The 13,299-nt window shown below is 44.3% G+C and overlaps 1 protein-coding gene across 3 annotated transcripts in view; it reads left to right on the forward strand.

The window, feature by feature from the left end:
• Nucleotides 1-6,855: 6,855 nt before the first annotated feature.
• PIK3R1 (phosphoinositide-3-kinase regulatory subunit 1) overlaps nucleotides 6,856-13,299 on the forward strand; it is a 59,634-nt gene continuing 53,190 nt past the window's right edge. The window contains exons 1-2 of one of the 3 annotated variants that reach the window (XM_074857118.1): nucleotides 6,856-6,979; nucleotides 11,750-12,510. In XM_074857118.1, the coding sequence (XP_074713219.1) occupies nucleotides 12,177-12,510 (334 nt within the window). In that variant the 5' untranslated portion in view covers nucleotides 6,856-6,979; nucleotides 11,750-12,176. Of the gene's footprint in view, nucleotides 6,980-8,235; nucleotides 8,255-11,749; nucleotides 12,511-13,299 lie in introns of those variants that run through there. The other 2 variants (XM_074857120.1, XM_074857119.1) reach the window with 2 other exon arrangements.

Below are 13,299 nucleotides of genomic sequence, written 5' to 3' on the forward strand. Positions count from 1 at the left end.
CCAAGCAGAGCCAGCTTCAAAGTTAGATCATGTAAACAAAAAAGGCTTCCAAACACTAATTGCTCTTATAATTGCTTGTTTTACACTGAAATTCATTTAATAGTTTTGTAACATTTTTACAATAAGATGTATCTTCTTGTAGTACAGCAACTACATTTTTGCCATAAAAGAACACAAACACCCTACTCAGATGACAGGCACAGTTAATGATCAATTACATATGCATATGTGTTGATATACATGTGCACTGAGAAGATCCATGATGAATCATTCTGTCTATAGCTGCAAGGTGGAACTGGCACTGTTAGTTTCACTTGCTGTTCCTACCAAGGAAGAGGAGTAGGTAAGAATAATAAAAGCAATTTGCTGCCATACATTTCCCCTTGAAAAAGTGAGGGGTAAATATTCTCAGCCTTCCCAGCTAACTGAGATTTAAGGAATCCTGACTTTCTAAGATGCAGCTTAAAGCACCTATAATATCATTTTGAGATTGCTAGAATGACAGCTGTCATGTTGTGTGATAATATTTGCAACAAACAAGTGGAAGCCTTGTTGCTGCACTGTCAGTTAGCAAATTTGTCTCAAAGTTTAAAAAATGATAGCTCTAGCCCATCAGATTAAACATCAAAGATTCATTCATTTATTGCTGCAATAAAAAAGAACTACATTCCTAGCCCAAACAGCCAAAGGAAACTGAATATACTCTTCTTCTGGCCCTGAACTCCTACTAGCTTCACAGGATGAGCCCTAATTTTGTATTTGCTTCCTAGTACTGTAATTGTTAGAGATGTCACTCAAGATGTATTTTATGTAGGAGCAACAGCACATGTTCCTGCTTGGCAGAATTTGGATTATTCATGCCCATATTGCAGTGAATTTCACAGGCTCTACAAAAACACATCTAAGTTGGCAAGCTTTCCAAGGCTTGGTCTTGCATCTTATGCACTTTGCAAGAGAAGTGAGGGTGCCATCTATCAAGTACCCATATTCAGACTTACTGTGATGAGTGACTCCTGTGAATAATTGATTTAAGGGTCCAGGATATCTCAGACCATTGGTAATAAGATGTGACCTCTTCCACCTCAATGTTACAGGAAGAAACTAGACAACTCTTACTCTACACAAACTGATACAGAATGACTAAATGGTCTTAACCTAAATTAAACTGCATCTACTTCTTAGATCAAGCTCACTACTGCAGCATGCAAACTTCCCTGTGATCAGATGTCAATACCAAAACCTACAAATGGCATCTTTAGGAAAATAGTCTCAGTAGAAAACACATCTACAGATGGCCCTGGAAATTTAGACACATTATTACTTATGGGTATCTTATTACTCCTGGTGGTCTTACTCAGACGGTGCTGATAGACGACAGTGCACAAATGTTACAGCGCACGTGAAAATTTCCAAGCTTTCTGTTCATGCCACACCACTTGTCTACACAGAAGATGTGAGTCTTGCACGGCTGTCAAACCTAGACTTTTCTATCACTTAGCGTACAAGCACTGAAAGAGCAGAGGAGGAATTACTCATAGATTTCATAAAAAGCAGAATCTATGTTTATGTAATTTTATAGGGTTGAAAGATAAACACAGATGTTACATTTGCAGATATGGTATTTATAACACTATTTTATCAATTATGCTGTGCTTCAGACATGGAAAAACATTGTCCATTTGTCTTAATAATCTGTAGATCAAAAAAAAATTCTTACAGATTTTAAAAGGTTTCTTGACAAAATGTAAATTTTCATATATTCAGTTTAGTCAAAATTATGAGACTAGAGAAAAAAATTACATAAAAAGTCAACTTTCAGATGACTAAAAATAGTTTAGGTTTTTTAAGCAAAATATTTTGAAGACATTTCATGAACACAAAGTATTTTCTGGCTGTGATTTGTGCACAGAAATCTTGTTTTCCACTAGTTTTGTGTTTTAGAAATGTGCTCCAAAGCAAACTGGAGAAACTAATTGCTAACAGATCACATTGCAGAGTTAAGGACCCCTACTTTTACAACTATAGTCATCTGGTTTTCAGCTTTGGGTGGGAGCAGGGGAGTGATTTTGGGGCCACTTGCTTTTGGTGGGAAAATTTAATTAAAAGAAAGTATGATTTCTCAGGGTTTGTGTCTTCTTCTGATAATTCATATATATGTGCGCTTACAGAACCATATAAGGCCTCCAGTGGTCATCTATTCCATTTCTCTGGCCAAGGCAAGACAATCTGTATGTCTGCCAGGTAGCTGTTTAACTAGCCTTCCTAAAAACCCCCCGTGATGGAGATTCCACCACCTCCTCAGCCGCCCTGTATCTTGAAGAATGGAAAAAAGCCTTAGATGTCCACCATAGCATGAAATGAATCATACACTGGAAATCTCTATAGAGATTTGTCTGATAAGCTGAGATACCAACATTTATTGCTGATGTCAGGCTTTTGGATGCATAGAAGCCATTCTACCCTTCCCACAGAACTGAAATAATGAATTCAAATCAAATCACACTGTGATGCCCAGCATGACTGGCACACTACTAATCAGCTTCCTTCCAGTTTTAACATGAAGATTGTCAGGCTTACTTCTCTGATTCTTAATATGATAGCAAGCCTTGCTTCCTTCTTTCCTGGATTCCCATATCTTATTTTAGCTCATTCTTTTCCTTTATATGTTAAAACGCTTTTAAGCAGTGAAGGAACTTGCTTTTCATGCTACTGTTTTGTCTTCTAAAACACACTTAAAACCACATTTTTGAACAGCAATATTTTCTTTGTCCCAGCTATGACAGGAAAACATCACCATTCACAGTCTTTGATGCTTGTCCTTCTTGTGATCCATTTTATTTATTTGGTATTTAATTCATGTCTACAGTAAGTATGGACAGTTTTTCCTGTTGTTTTCCTGACTCCCCACTATGGTCACTCCTTTGGGAACTTTACATGAGCCATTTAGCAATGTGTGCTAGTAGAATAGCATAGTTACACTGAATTCATTTTCATCTTTGGGAGTAAGAAAGAATGTAAGCGTAGATTCTCTTTCAACTTCAGATCAGCTGGCTGAAAACCCCGCTGCTGCAGGACAGCATGATATTATGTCACGAATCACAGGACTCTGTACTGAACTTAGTAAATGAAGTATGCCATTAGCATTCTTCACAACTAAGGTATATTCCAATAAAACTCCCCTGCACGGTCTCCTCAACTTTTGCCCACACTATCCCAGGAGATCAGATTCAGCACTGGTAAAATCCACTAATCTAGGCATCTTATTTTACAAATGGATTTGCCTTGATATCTTAGAAGAAACAGAAGGAAATCTCCCTGCTTAAAATGTGCCAGTAAAGAAGAAAAACGGAATTTGCCAGTTGTAGTGTAAGAGATCTGATGCTCTGAGAACAGTGCTTTCCCCACAGATCCTCTGATGCATGTTTTTTCCTCTCAGTTTCCATACTTTAAAATTTCCTTTCTAAGATCAAGCTGAACTTTTTTTGCCAGAGGAAAGGATGCTTCCAAGGCAGATTCTCTCCAGTGCTGCATGACCTTTACCACAGAAAGCTTACCCAGAGGTAAATGCGAAGGCTCAAATCACCTGACTGCTACTAGTACAGAACAAAAGACCAGCTCACTTTTTTATTGCATTCCCCTAAGCAGCCTCTGACAGAAATGCTCAGGAGATCTCCTGACAGATGGAGGCTACAGTTGTCTTCCTTAGCAAGAATAAGTGTCTATGGCTTGTACCTTGATAATCCTGTCCTCTACCCATATTTCACCTTTCTGTCTTCTTCTTTCTACTGACTGTTGCCTTGACAATCCCTCCTGTTTACATGTTGCCTAAGTGACTTAACCTTTCAACTGGTCAAGAATATCCTTCTCAACAAATCTAGACCTAATCAAACATGTCTACATGCATTATGCCTACTGTAAGCTTTATATGCAAAAGCTTTATGCAGTCCTTAAGACCTCCCAAAAAGTAGCTGCTTGAAGAAGGAACCCAGATTTTCAACTTGTGGATCCCCCTCCTTATCAAGCCTTACACTAGACTACTGCTTTGCAGTGTTCCTAGAGCAAACATTCAACTACCAAGCTTGGACATAGAAAATTATTCTTGGAGACACCAGTATAATGCTGGGGTCTGTAAGGAAAGGGATGTGAGGGAGCTGGAGTGACCTTGAGACAGAAGTTACAATAGGCATGAGAGTAAAGCCAGCAAGGGGTGCCAGAAAGCAACCTGCTGCTATTGCCTACTTTCCCTTTTTTGGGTCCCTTTCTCCCTTTGATTGACAGAGAAAGCAGCAAATGAGGTGCTTGAGGTGAAGTCAAAATTCAGGTTCAGGGCAGAAAACTGGTAAAGAAAGCGGAGACCAAGATGCTCAGCTACTACAGAGGGGAAGCAGGAAGTAGGTCCTGGACTCTGCCCTGGAGAATTTCCCCTCCAGTGAGGGTCACCATACCAGCAGGGAGGGAGCACAGCCATTGACTGTAGCCCTGCATTTCACCTGTGGACAACTCTAGTCTCACCAGTTGGGAACCACTGCTTGAGAGGTTTTTAGTTCCCTTAAATACCCATTGTCAGGCCAGTGCCCAGGACTGGCATTCCAACCAGCCAGTCTGTCTAATCCCTTTCAAAATCCATGCTGTTTTTGCCCTCAGCAACAGCAAATGCCAGAGACAGCAGTCTGGACAGAAGAAATGGAACATTCTTTCTTAACTCTGCTTCTGCCTGTGTTTTCAATCCCAGAAAAAAACGTATGAGACAAGAGCTGCCATCTCCCTCAATAATTTTACTATTTACTATTTAAATTACAGCAATGCTTTTGCTTTATGTACAAACACCAGTCTCTGTTCCAAAAGGAATGTTTAGTTTAAAAGTCATTCTCTGTGTTTAGATTGCCAGACAGGCCAATGAGGGCATTTTTACCATTTTCCAGGCACTGGATCCTGCAACTGTAAGGCTGCAGCCTCACAATGCTCTGTCACGTCCCTGTGGGGTCAGATCCACGCTGTCATCCCAGAGGCCTTAGGAGCTGTCATCTTCTCTCATCTGAAGTCCTGAAGTGAACTGAGTCCTAATGAATCAATGCAGAAATGATTACTGGGTGTCAGGAAACATCCTTCTAGTGTCTTTTGGAAGCTTGCAAAGTTAGGAAGTCAATGGGGAAAAAAGCAAAATCCTCCCCAAAGCATAATAGGCCATGGAAGACCATCTTTTAATGAAATTATAGTTGGTAAGAGATTTCCACTTTTTACCCACACTTGGTACAATCAAATTTCTTGTTTTAGAACATTTTTTTCAGGAAAAATACCTCCAAAAGTCTAAGGATTCCAAAACCATGCTCACTGATCTATTGCACTTGGCAAAAAGTAATTACACCTTGTTGTAGTAAAACTCTCTCTGTTTTCTCTCTGTTGTCTGTGATCAGACCATAAGCTAATTCGCTGTTTCAGGATGCTCAACTGCCAAATTAAAGCAAGGCAGACTCTTCCCTTCCTGCCCTCCCCTCCCAACACATACTCTTCTTTCACTCATAAGACTTTAGGCTGTCTTACTTTGCCAGTCCTACAGTTTCTCACAGGATATTTCAAGGCCTCATCCTTGCACTCTGTCCTTGACAAATGCTTTTGATGTTCTACGTATCTTTCATTTGGCTGCTTTGATCAGGTCAACCCCTGACCCTTATATTCATAGCATGGATCTTGATGAACTTTTAGCTTGCTTCTTGCACATCTGCCCTTGCATTCATTCCCTGACAGGCTGGATGTGTTACATCTTTGCTTAAACCACTTTCTCCTCTTTCACAGCAACACCTACAATGACTGAGTCATGGTAACATATGTACGCATATTAGTATCTAAAGATAAACAGAGGCCTGTTCAAACACAGCACATACCTCAGCAGCACAACTCTCTTGCTCCAACCTCGTGGTGTTGTGTCACACCCTCATGTTGTCAGATCCACTGGAGATTGTGCACTCCTTGGGGCAGGGAATATGTCATTTTATTTGGCGCTGCATGGAGCCTAGCAAACCTGGACATCGTGTGATGGTAAATACTGGCATCAACTGACAATCTCTGCTGCTGCAGATAGCTACCACCTCCACCCATATGACTGTGCCTGCTGTAAGGAGGTTCTGGCTAGGCCTGGGCTGAGGGGCGTTTGGCATGGTGCGGGGCTCCTGGTGACACAGGGCTGGACAGGCCCGAGGGGAAGACCACGGCCCGGAACTGGTGCCCCACACCCCAGGGGAGGACCAGCAGACCCGAGCTGGTGCCCCACGCAGCCCGGAGGGAGAGCGGGCTGCCATCGCCTCGTCACACGGCGCGACCCTGCTCTGGACCCGGCCAGACACCCATGGCCCTGGTACCGGGTAGCAGAGCCGGCTGTTTCTTTCAGGGCACGCTTCACCAACCACCATATTACGTCTGTCTGGGGGGGAGGAAAGGCAAAAAAGAGGAGAAAAATCCCCAAAGAGGAACCAGGCAGAAGCACGTGTTCCTCTCACTGCCGCTGCCCGGCCTCCGGCGGCCTAGGGGGCGCCCGGGCCTCGCCGGCACCGCCGGCCGCCGCGCCCGGGGGTGGCGACCCCCCACCCCTCCGCCGCGGGAGGCAGCCGCGTGCAACTCAACACCGCCGCCGGCCGCCCGGCCCGCCGGCCGCCCTCGGCCGAGGCCGCCGCCGGCGCGGGGCGGGGCGGGGGCGGGGGCTCCGCCCCTCGGCCGCCGTCAGTCAGCGGGCGGGGCGGGGCGGGGGCGGTGACGGCACGGGTTGGCGGACGCGCCGAGGGGCGGGGCGAAGGCAGGGCAGGGGCGGGCACGGCGCCGCGGAGACATTGGGACGGGGAGCGCGGCGGGCGGGAGTGCGGTGCGGGAGCGCGGCGGGGCGGACGGACAGACGAGCGAGCGGACAGGCGAGCGGGGCGACGCGGCGGCAGCTGCGGCTGCTCGGCGGCCGCAGGGAGACGGTGGCGGCCGCACCGCTGCTACTGAGGTAAAGTGAGCGCCGCTGCGGCCGCCTCACCTGGCGCTGCACCGCGGGTGGCCGCCGGGGCAGGGGAGCGGGGCCGTGCAGCCGCCCGGGACCCGGGCACTGGCCGCCCCTGCGGGGTGGCAGGCCAGGCGGGGGTGCCGCCGCCCCGTGCAACTTTTTCCCTCGTCCGGGGCCGGCTGTGGCGCCGCCGAGCCCTCTGGCGCGGCAGGCCCGGGTGGGCCGCCCGCTGCGGCCGGCGCCGAGCCCCAGGGGCGGTGGAACTTCTCTCCCGGCCGGGGGCGGCCCGGCTCGGCGCTTCCTGGTCGGGCAGGGCGGGCGACGCGCCGTGCCGGGCGGGGAGCGAGGCCCGTCGAACGCAGGGGCTGCCCGGGAGCCCCGGCCCCGCCATGTGGTGTGGGGAGCCGGGCTGGTGCCCCCGCCCGGGTGACGTCCCCGGGGCAGCGGAGGGGGTGTCCGTAGGAAGCTCTGAGGCGGCCGACGCCGGAGCGGGGAGCGGGCCGCGCGGCGCCGAGCCTGCCTGAGCCCGGGTCTCCGTCGAGGGCGGTCCCGGCGGCTCCGCGACCGTCTCCCGGTCGGGGAGCGCCGTCTTCGCGCAGCCCTGCCCTGACGGTGGAGGGGCTGCGCCCCCCGACCGGGGCTGGGGCGCCGGGACCGAGCTCCGGCCCCTGGAGAGCGGCTCATCTGCGGTGGTGACCGCCGGCCGGGTGCGTGTCGGCGCAGGACTCTCGGAGGAGGGAGTTAGCTTGCCGGCCTCTTAACAGGATGGCAGCTCAGTTTGTACTGCCTTCCTAGGTTTTTTAATTACTACCATTTTAATGAATTTTCTGAAGTGGTCTTGATGGTCCCCTGCCTTCTTCCGTAGCTTTGCAGCCCGCATATAATCTTTGAGATGTTCCAAAATGGGACGTGCTTTTTACAGTGTCCACGATGATGTGAATGTACTTCTTGCATGTGTTCGTATTTGAACTTGTTCAGCGGTAGAATCTCCCCGGGCTCAAAATCGCTCTTCCAAAGACTGGAAGCGCTATAAAAGGTATTATAGGTATGCATCTCCTTCTTCACGATATATCATGGTCCTCGCTTTCTTGCAGAAAGTAGTGGTACTTACCTTGGTCATTTGCACTGGGAGAGCGGCAGCATCATCATCACCGTCGTGCTTCAGGGATAACCGCGGTTTGGGTTACAGGTGTGCGGACACCTAGTGGGGAGAAGAGTCAGTCTCCAGGCAAATTCCCCACTTACACTTCAATTCTCCTTATTTCAGTGCCTCCCTGGGTATGTTAGTCTGCTCTTCTATTGACGAAGCTTGTAATTGCAGCAGAAGGGAAGTTCGTGTTAGGCACTGTTTCCCCAGGGATTTTTGGAATAAGTATGAGAGACATGGCAGTATGAGGAGATACAGTTATTAAATGAGTTAATATAAAAGTGAAGAAAATCTTTCCTGTCTTGGTATAGGGGTGCTGTATTGGTAACACACATGCACCCCTCTAGACTGGTAGTAACATGGGTTCGTGAAGTAGAAGTTTTTATTCTCGGTCACCAAAGGAATGCTAATTAGTGTGGGAGGAAATGCTTGGGTACCAGTGGAGTGGGAGCTGGACATCATTTTTAATAGGGGGTGAAGAGGGGAGTGGAGGGGAAGCTTTCAGGTCCCCTTCCTTTTCCACTTAAATTTACAGGAATCTCTTGCATCTCATCTTTCTGTTGAATTTTAAATTTTATAACTGTTGAAATGCTCAACTTAAAATCCATTCTGCTGAGAGACCAGAATTCTGCCTGAACTCAGGAATATTCCATCGGGATCAAGCTCTTAGACAGTAAATAAAAACCAAATGAGTGCTTGATTCTCTTACAATACTTCTTCCTCCTTTTCCATTCCACCAGCCAAATGGAAATCCAGTAATACATCATCTCAAATATAACAATGTTTCTTGCCTAAAGTGTTTGGTTTGTTTTTTTGTCTCTACTTAAGATGGTCTACAAGCTATTTATTTTAAGACTAATCAGTTTAAGTCAGTTTGAGTCAAAATGTCTGAGTTTAGAGACCATGTAACTCCACTTTAAGTAAAGGACAATTCTTTATATGGGATCTTAACAGTGGTAAGTAAAGAATTGTCAGAGATCATTGTCATCTCTTTGGAGATGCTGCTGTGGAGAACCGGTGCCTGTCCCTGGATTAGGGCTGTCTGCAAGGTTCTTGGAGTCTGAGTCTTCCTCCAATCCCAAACCTGACAGATTGTGAGAATAGAAAAAGACATAAATCCAAGAAGTTCAGCATGGCTCACCCACAGAGTGTCTCTAGGTACACAAACCGTAGATCAGTTAGGAGATAGAATGCTGGGGGCCCTGTACCAAGGGCAATGCTGAGGAGTGACTATGAACCGGTACTGCTGGTCTGAGCCCTGAGGAAATTGAATTTAGGGAAACTTTGCTACCATAACTGCACTGAGTTGTTCTAACATGCAAGTAAATCGGACCTTTTGTCCTATCTGATTCAGGTTTTTAGTTTTAAAAATATGCTTAAAAACTGTCATAAGCAGTTTTTATCTTATTACAACATTTCCAGTTCTGTATTGTCTGACCAAGTGTAAGAGACACAAAGTACTCATTTTAAGTATCTCGCCATAGTTGCTATGATACATTTGATAATAAAAGATCAGAGGAGTAGGTCAAGTCAGTTAAACTATGCAGCATTTAGAAGACTGACTTCGCTGACTGCCAAATGCCTGTAGGCAGTAGGAGTGAAATGAGTAGTTGTAGCAGAGCACTTGTTGAACCTTTCTTAAAAAGAAAATAAATATTTCAGAATATTTAATGTAGTCAAAGTGGTAATTTTCTAGCAGGTTTTGCTGTGCATAGTTGGTTTTGATTGGAAACATTTAGATTAGCTCCAACACTTAGATCTAAGGTGTGTAAGTGCATTTTGTTCCCTTGCTGTATGAAATGGGAGGAACCCATGCTTTTGAAAAGGCTTCTGTACAATTTAATTGATACTTGTGCTTTAGATTTTTGCTTCCTTTTTTTTTTTTGTAGTTCTTGTCTGTATGCTTTCCTCTGGTAGAATAGGCAAAATAAGGTATCAGTGAAACTCTTCACGTTAATTGCAAAATCTGTTTGGTAGCGTGATCTAAAAAACCAAACTATACTGCTTAGAAGTGGCTGCAGAAATTTCCCATTAAAATTTTGGTGGGATCTGGATGTGTAATCCACGTGGATAGATTTGCAAGTTATTAAAATAAATACTTGTGTGTAGGCGTTTTGAAATGAGAAGTCTTAATTCAGGCTCAGATAATTCTTTCCTACAGCAAAAACTGCAAGGGATGATAAGGAGGCTCTTTGAGAATTTACAAGATTTTCTTCTGTATCCTGTTAGATGTTGTGAAGTAAACTGCAGGGAATTATATTTAGACCTGATGGGCTGAAGAGGAGCCACATACAAATTAGGGATTAGGGTCATTCACTGGCAAAGGAAGCCCATATACATTCTTATGAACACTTTTAACTTGTCAATTAGTCATGTTCCAGGGACTTGATGACTGAGACATTGGAGGAAATGGCGTGGAAAAGAGCTGTCAGAGGTTCCCTGTTCCAGTCCTGTCTACTAGTGTCTCTCTAAAATGTAAAAAGGAGTGCTTCTCAAAAAAAAAAAATCAGCTTTCTGTACACTAACTACATAGTACACAGTCAATATTTTACCTGCTGGTATTACATGGCCCCCATGGGTCTTTTACTCAGATGTAGTTTAGGAGTTTCAGTGCAACTTTGAGTAGTTGGCGCTTTCTGGTTCCCAGTGTAGCATTTCAAATTATGTCGGGGCTTGTCTTTTTAAGTAGATGAAAATGAGTAACAGTTGAAATAATGTTTAGAAAACTTTCACTGTTCTATATGTCTTTAAGCTACTGTTTTCTAAATTGATTTTTTAGTCATATTTTTCCTTTATGGTTGGGCAACCTTGAGTCAAATCTCAGGCCTGTATTCTCTTGCCTTTAGTGTAATTTAAGCATACACACTGATGTTTTCCTCCTGCTAGTGCTGCTTAGGTGGTCTGGGTGTGCCTGTTTCAGTTGCTGATTGTTTTTCTAGTATTATACCATAAACACATTAAAAAAAGATCTGGAAGATGGGGGAGTGGGGAAGCCCCTCTTTTTAAGAAAACAGAAGTATGGTATTCATCAACTAAAAGCATTTTGGACTTCTTGGTTCTCCTGCATATTATGAAAAGACCTCTCCCTCTAATAGATTTTTTTGTAATATAGGCTTTGAGTTGGAGATTATTGCTCGTCCTCACTCTCTGCATAAACAGCAGGAGATTGAATACCCCAGTGGTGAGTGTCAGCGCTAATTACAGTGAGGTCTTCCTCTGTCCTGGCAGACCTCTTGTAGGGAGGGATTGTGACTGTGTGTCTTCAGGGAGATAACATGTAAAATCTTGCTGCCAGGTTAGATATTGCACTACAGGGATAGCTCCAGGGCTTTGTCCTCTCGCTCTGAGACTTGAGTAGCCATAAGCCACAGAGAAGGAAGCATGCCTCATACTGCACGGGTGCAAATTGGTTCAAGTAATTAGACATACATCCTTTATAAAAACGCAAGGATTGGTTGGCAGATTCTTTTGTGAGGTCACTTATTGTATTGTTCTTTAGGGTTCTTTTGTGGGACACCACCTCTGCCAGGGTTGGAGAAAGCTTAAGTTGTAAGTGGAATCCCAAGTTCACAATCATCAAAAGAATTTGAAATTATTTCACCATATTTTTTTTCTTCTCTTTCCAGGCAGAGCATGTGTGCAAGGTTTGGTGGCAGAATACTTAAGGTATGTGGGCAATTTGTGGCAAGTACATCTGAAGAAGTGACCAGCTACAAGAATCAGCTGAACTTGAGTATGGAGACCCAGAAGTGCCAGCAAGCCCAGAAAAAAAACTAATTGGAAGGATATTGCTAGACGTAGAAGAAGTGGAACGCATACTTCTGCAACAATCATTGTCTCAGAATAAATACATCAGTAAAAGCATCAGCAGTGAAATGTCAGATCCTGGTGCTTTTTGATTCTCTGGTGGATTTCGTTACTTAGACATTGCTATTGACGTTTTTATTATCCTGTTTAATACATCTTGAATCTCTCTGTATATAAAAATATAACTGGACAATTGCATTTTGATACTGTTTAATAACACTTTTGAACATTAAATCATTTGCCGAGATGAGTGCCGAAGGATATCAATACAGAGCTTTATATGACTACAAAAAAGAGCGAGAAGAAGACATTGACTTGCACTTAGGAGATATATTAACTGTGAATAAAGGTACCTTACTAGCACTTGGATTCAGTGAAGGGGAAGAAGCAAAGCCTGAGGAAATTGGTTGGTTAAATGGCTTTAATGAAACCACAGGGGAGAGGGGGGATTTCCCAGGAACTTATGTAGAGTACATTGGAAGAAAAAAAATATCTCCCCCAACTCCAAAGCCTCGTCCTCCTCGACCCCTTCCCATAGCACCGAGTCCTGCGAAAGTTGAAGCAGAGAGTGAACAACAAGGTCAGTACTGTTCTCTGAAGGGGTGTATGTGTGTTCCATGTTTTTCAGATATTTTTTTTCATAGACTTGTTTGACTGTACATTTATGTGTATAACACCTGCAGTTCATCTTTTTCAGCTGATGGCTCATTTCAGTCAATTAAGAATTGTTTCTACTTCATAATATTTAGCTCACACTGTAATTGCATGTGCTTTGTCTCAGGCACAACAGAGACCAATAATTTACTGTGAGATACATCTCACAGGTTGGAAAGTATGCTTATAATTCACAGCTGTAAAGACTTAAATGGCGAATGAGCAAGGTAGCATTTATTTTAGGTTTCGAAGAAGCTGGTGGAAGTGTTTCCTTCTATGGTTCATTGGACTCATTGTTGAGAAACTTCTTGGTGAATCCAACAGTTCAAATTCAAAATAAACAGTATGTTCCTATCATAAATCTCTTGCTAACGTCAAAAGATACGTACTTCAGTTTACCTGTGGCATTAAAGGTAAGAGCAGGTATTTAAAAATGAACAATGGAGTGACAATAAAGAGAAATTCAGATTTAATGTTTTCTGGGGGTAGGGCATGCCTTAGAAAAAATAGCACTTACATAGTTGCATAAACTATAGAAAGCATAAGTTGCTTTCTGACCTACATTTGCAACAGTATGTTGGGCAGAACTCAATTTCATCAGAACTCTTCTGTTAATAGCAGAAAGAGTTCTCTTTTGAATTGGAAAAACTTTAGGGTAAAAAAATCAACACCACCCTCATTCCAAGTGATTTGTCTCTTTTCCTTACTGACATTC

This window comes from Strix uralensis, chromosome Z (assembly GCF_047716275.1).
Source record: "Strix uralensis isolate ZFMK-TIS-50842 chromosome Z, bStrUra1, whole genome shotgun sequence".
Classification (NCBI taxonomy): Eukaryota; Metazoa; Chordata; class Aves; order Strigiformes; family Strigidae; genus Strix; species Strix uralensis.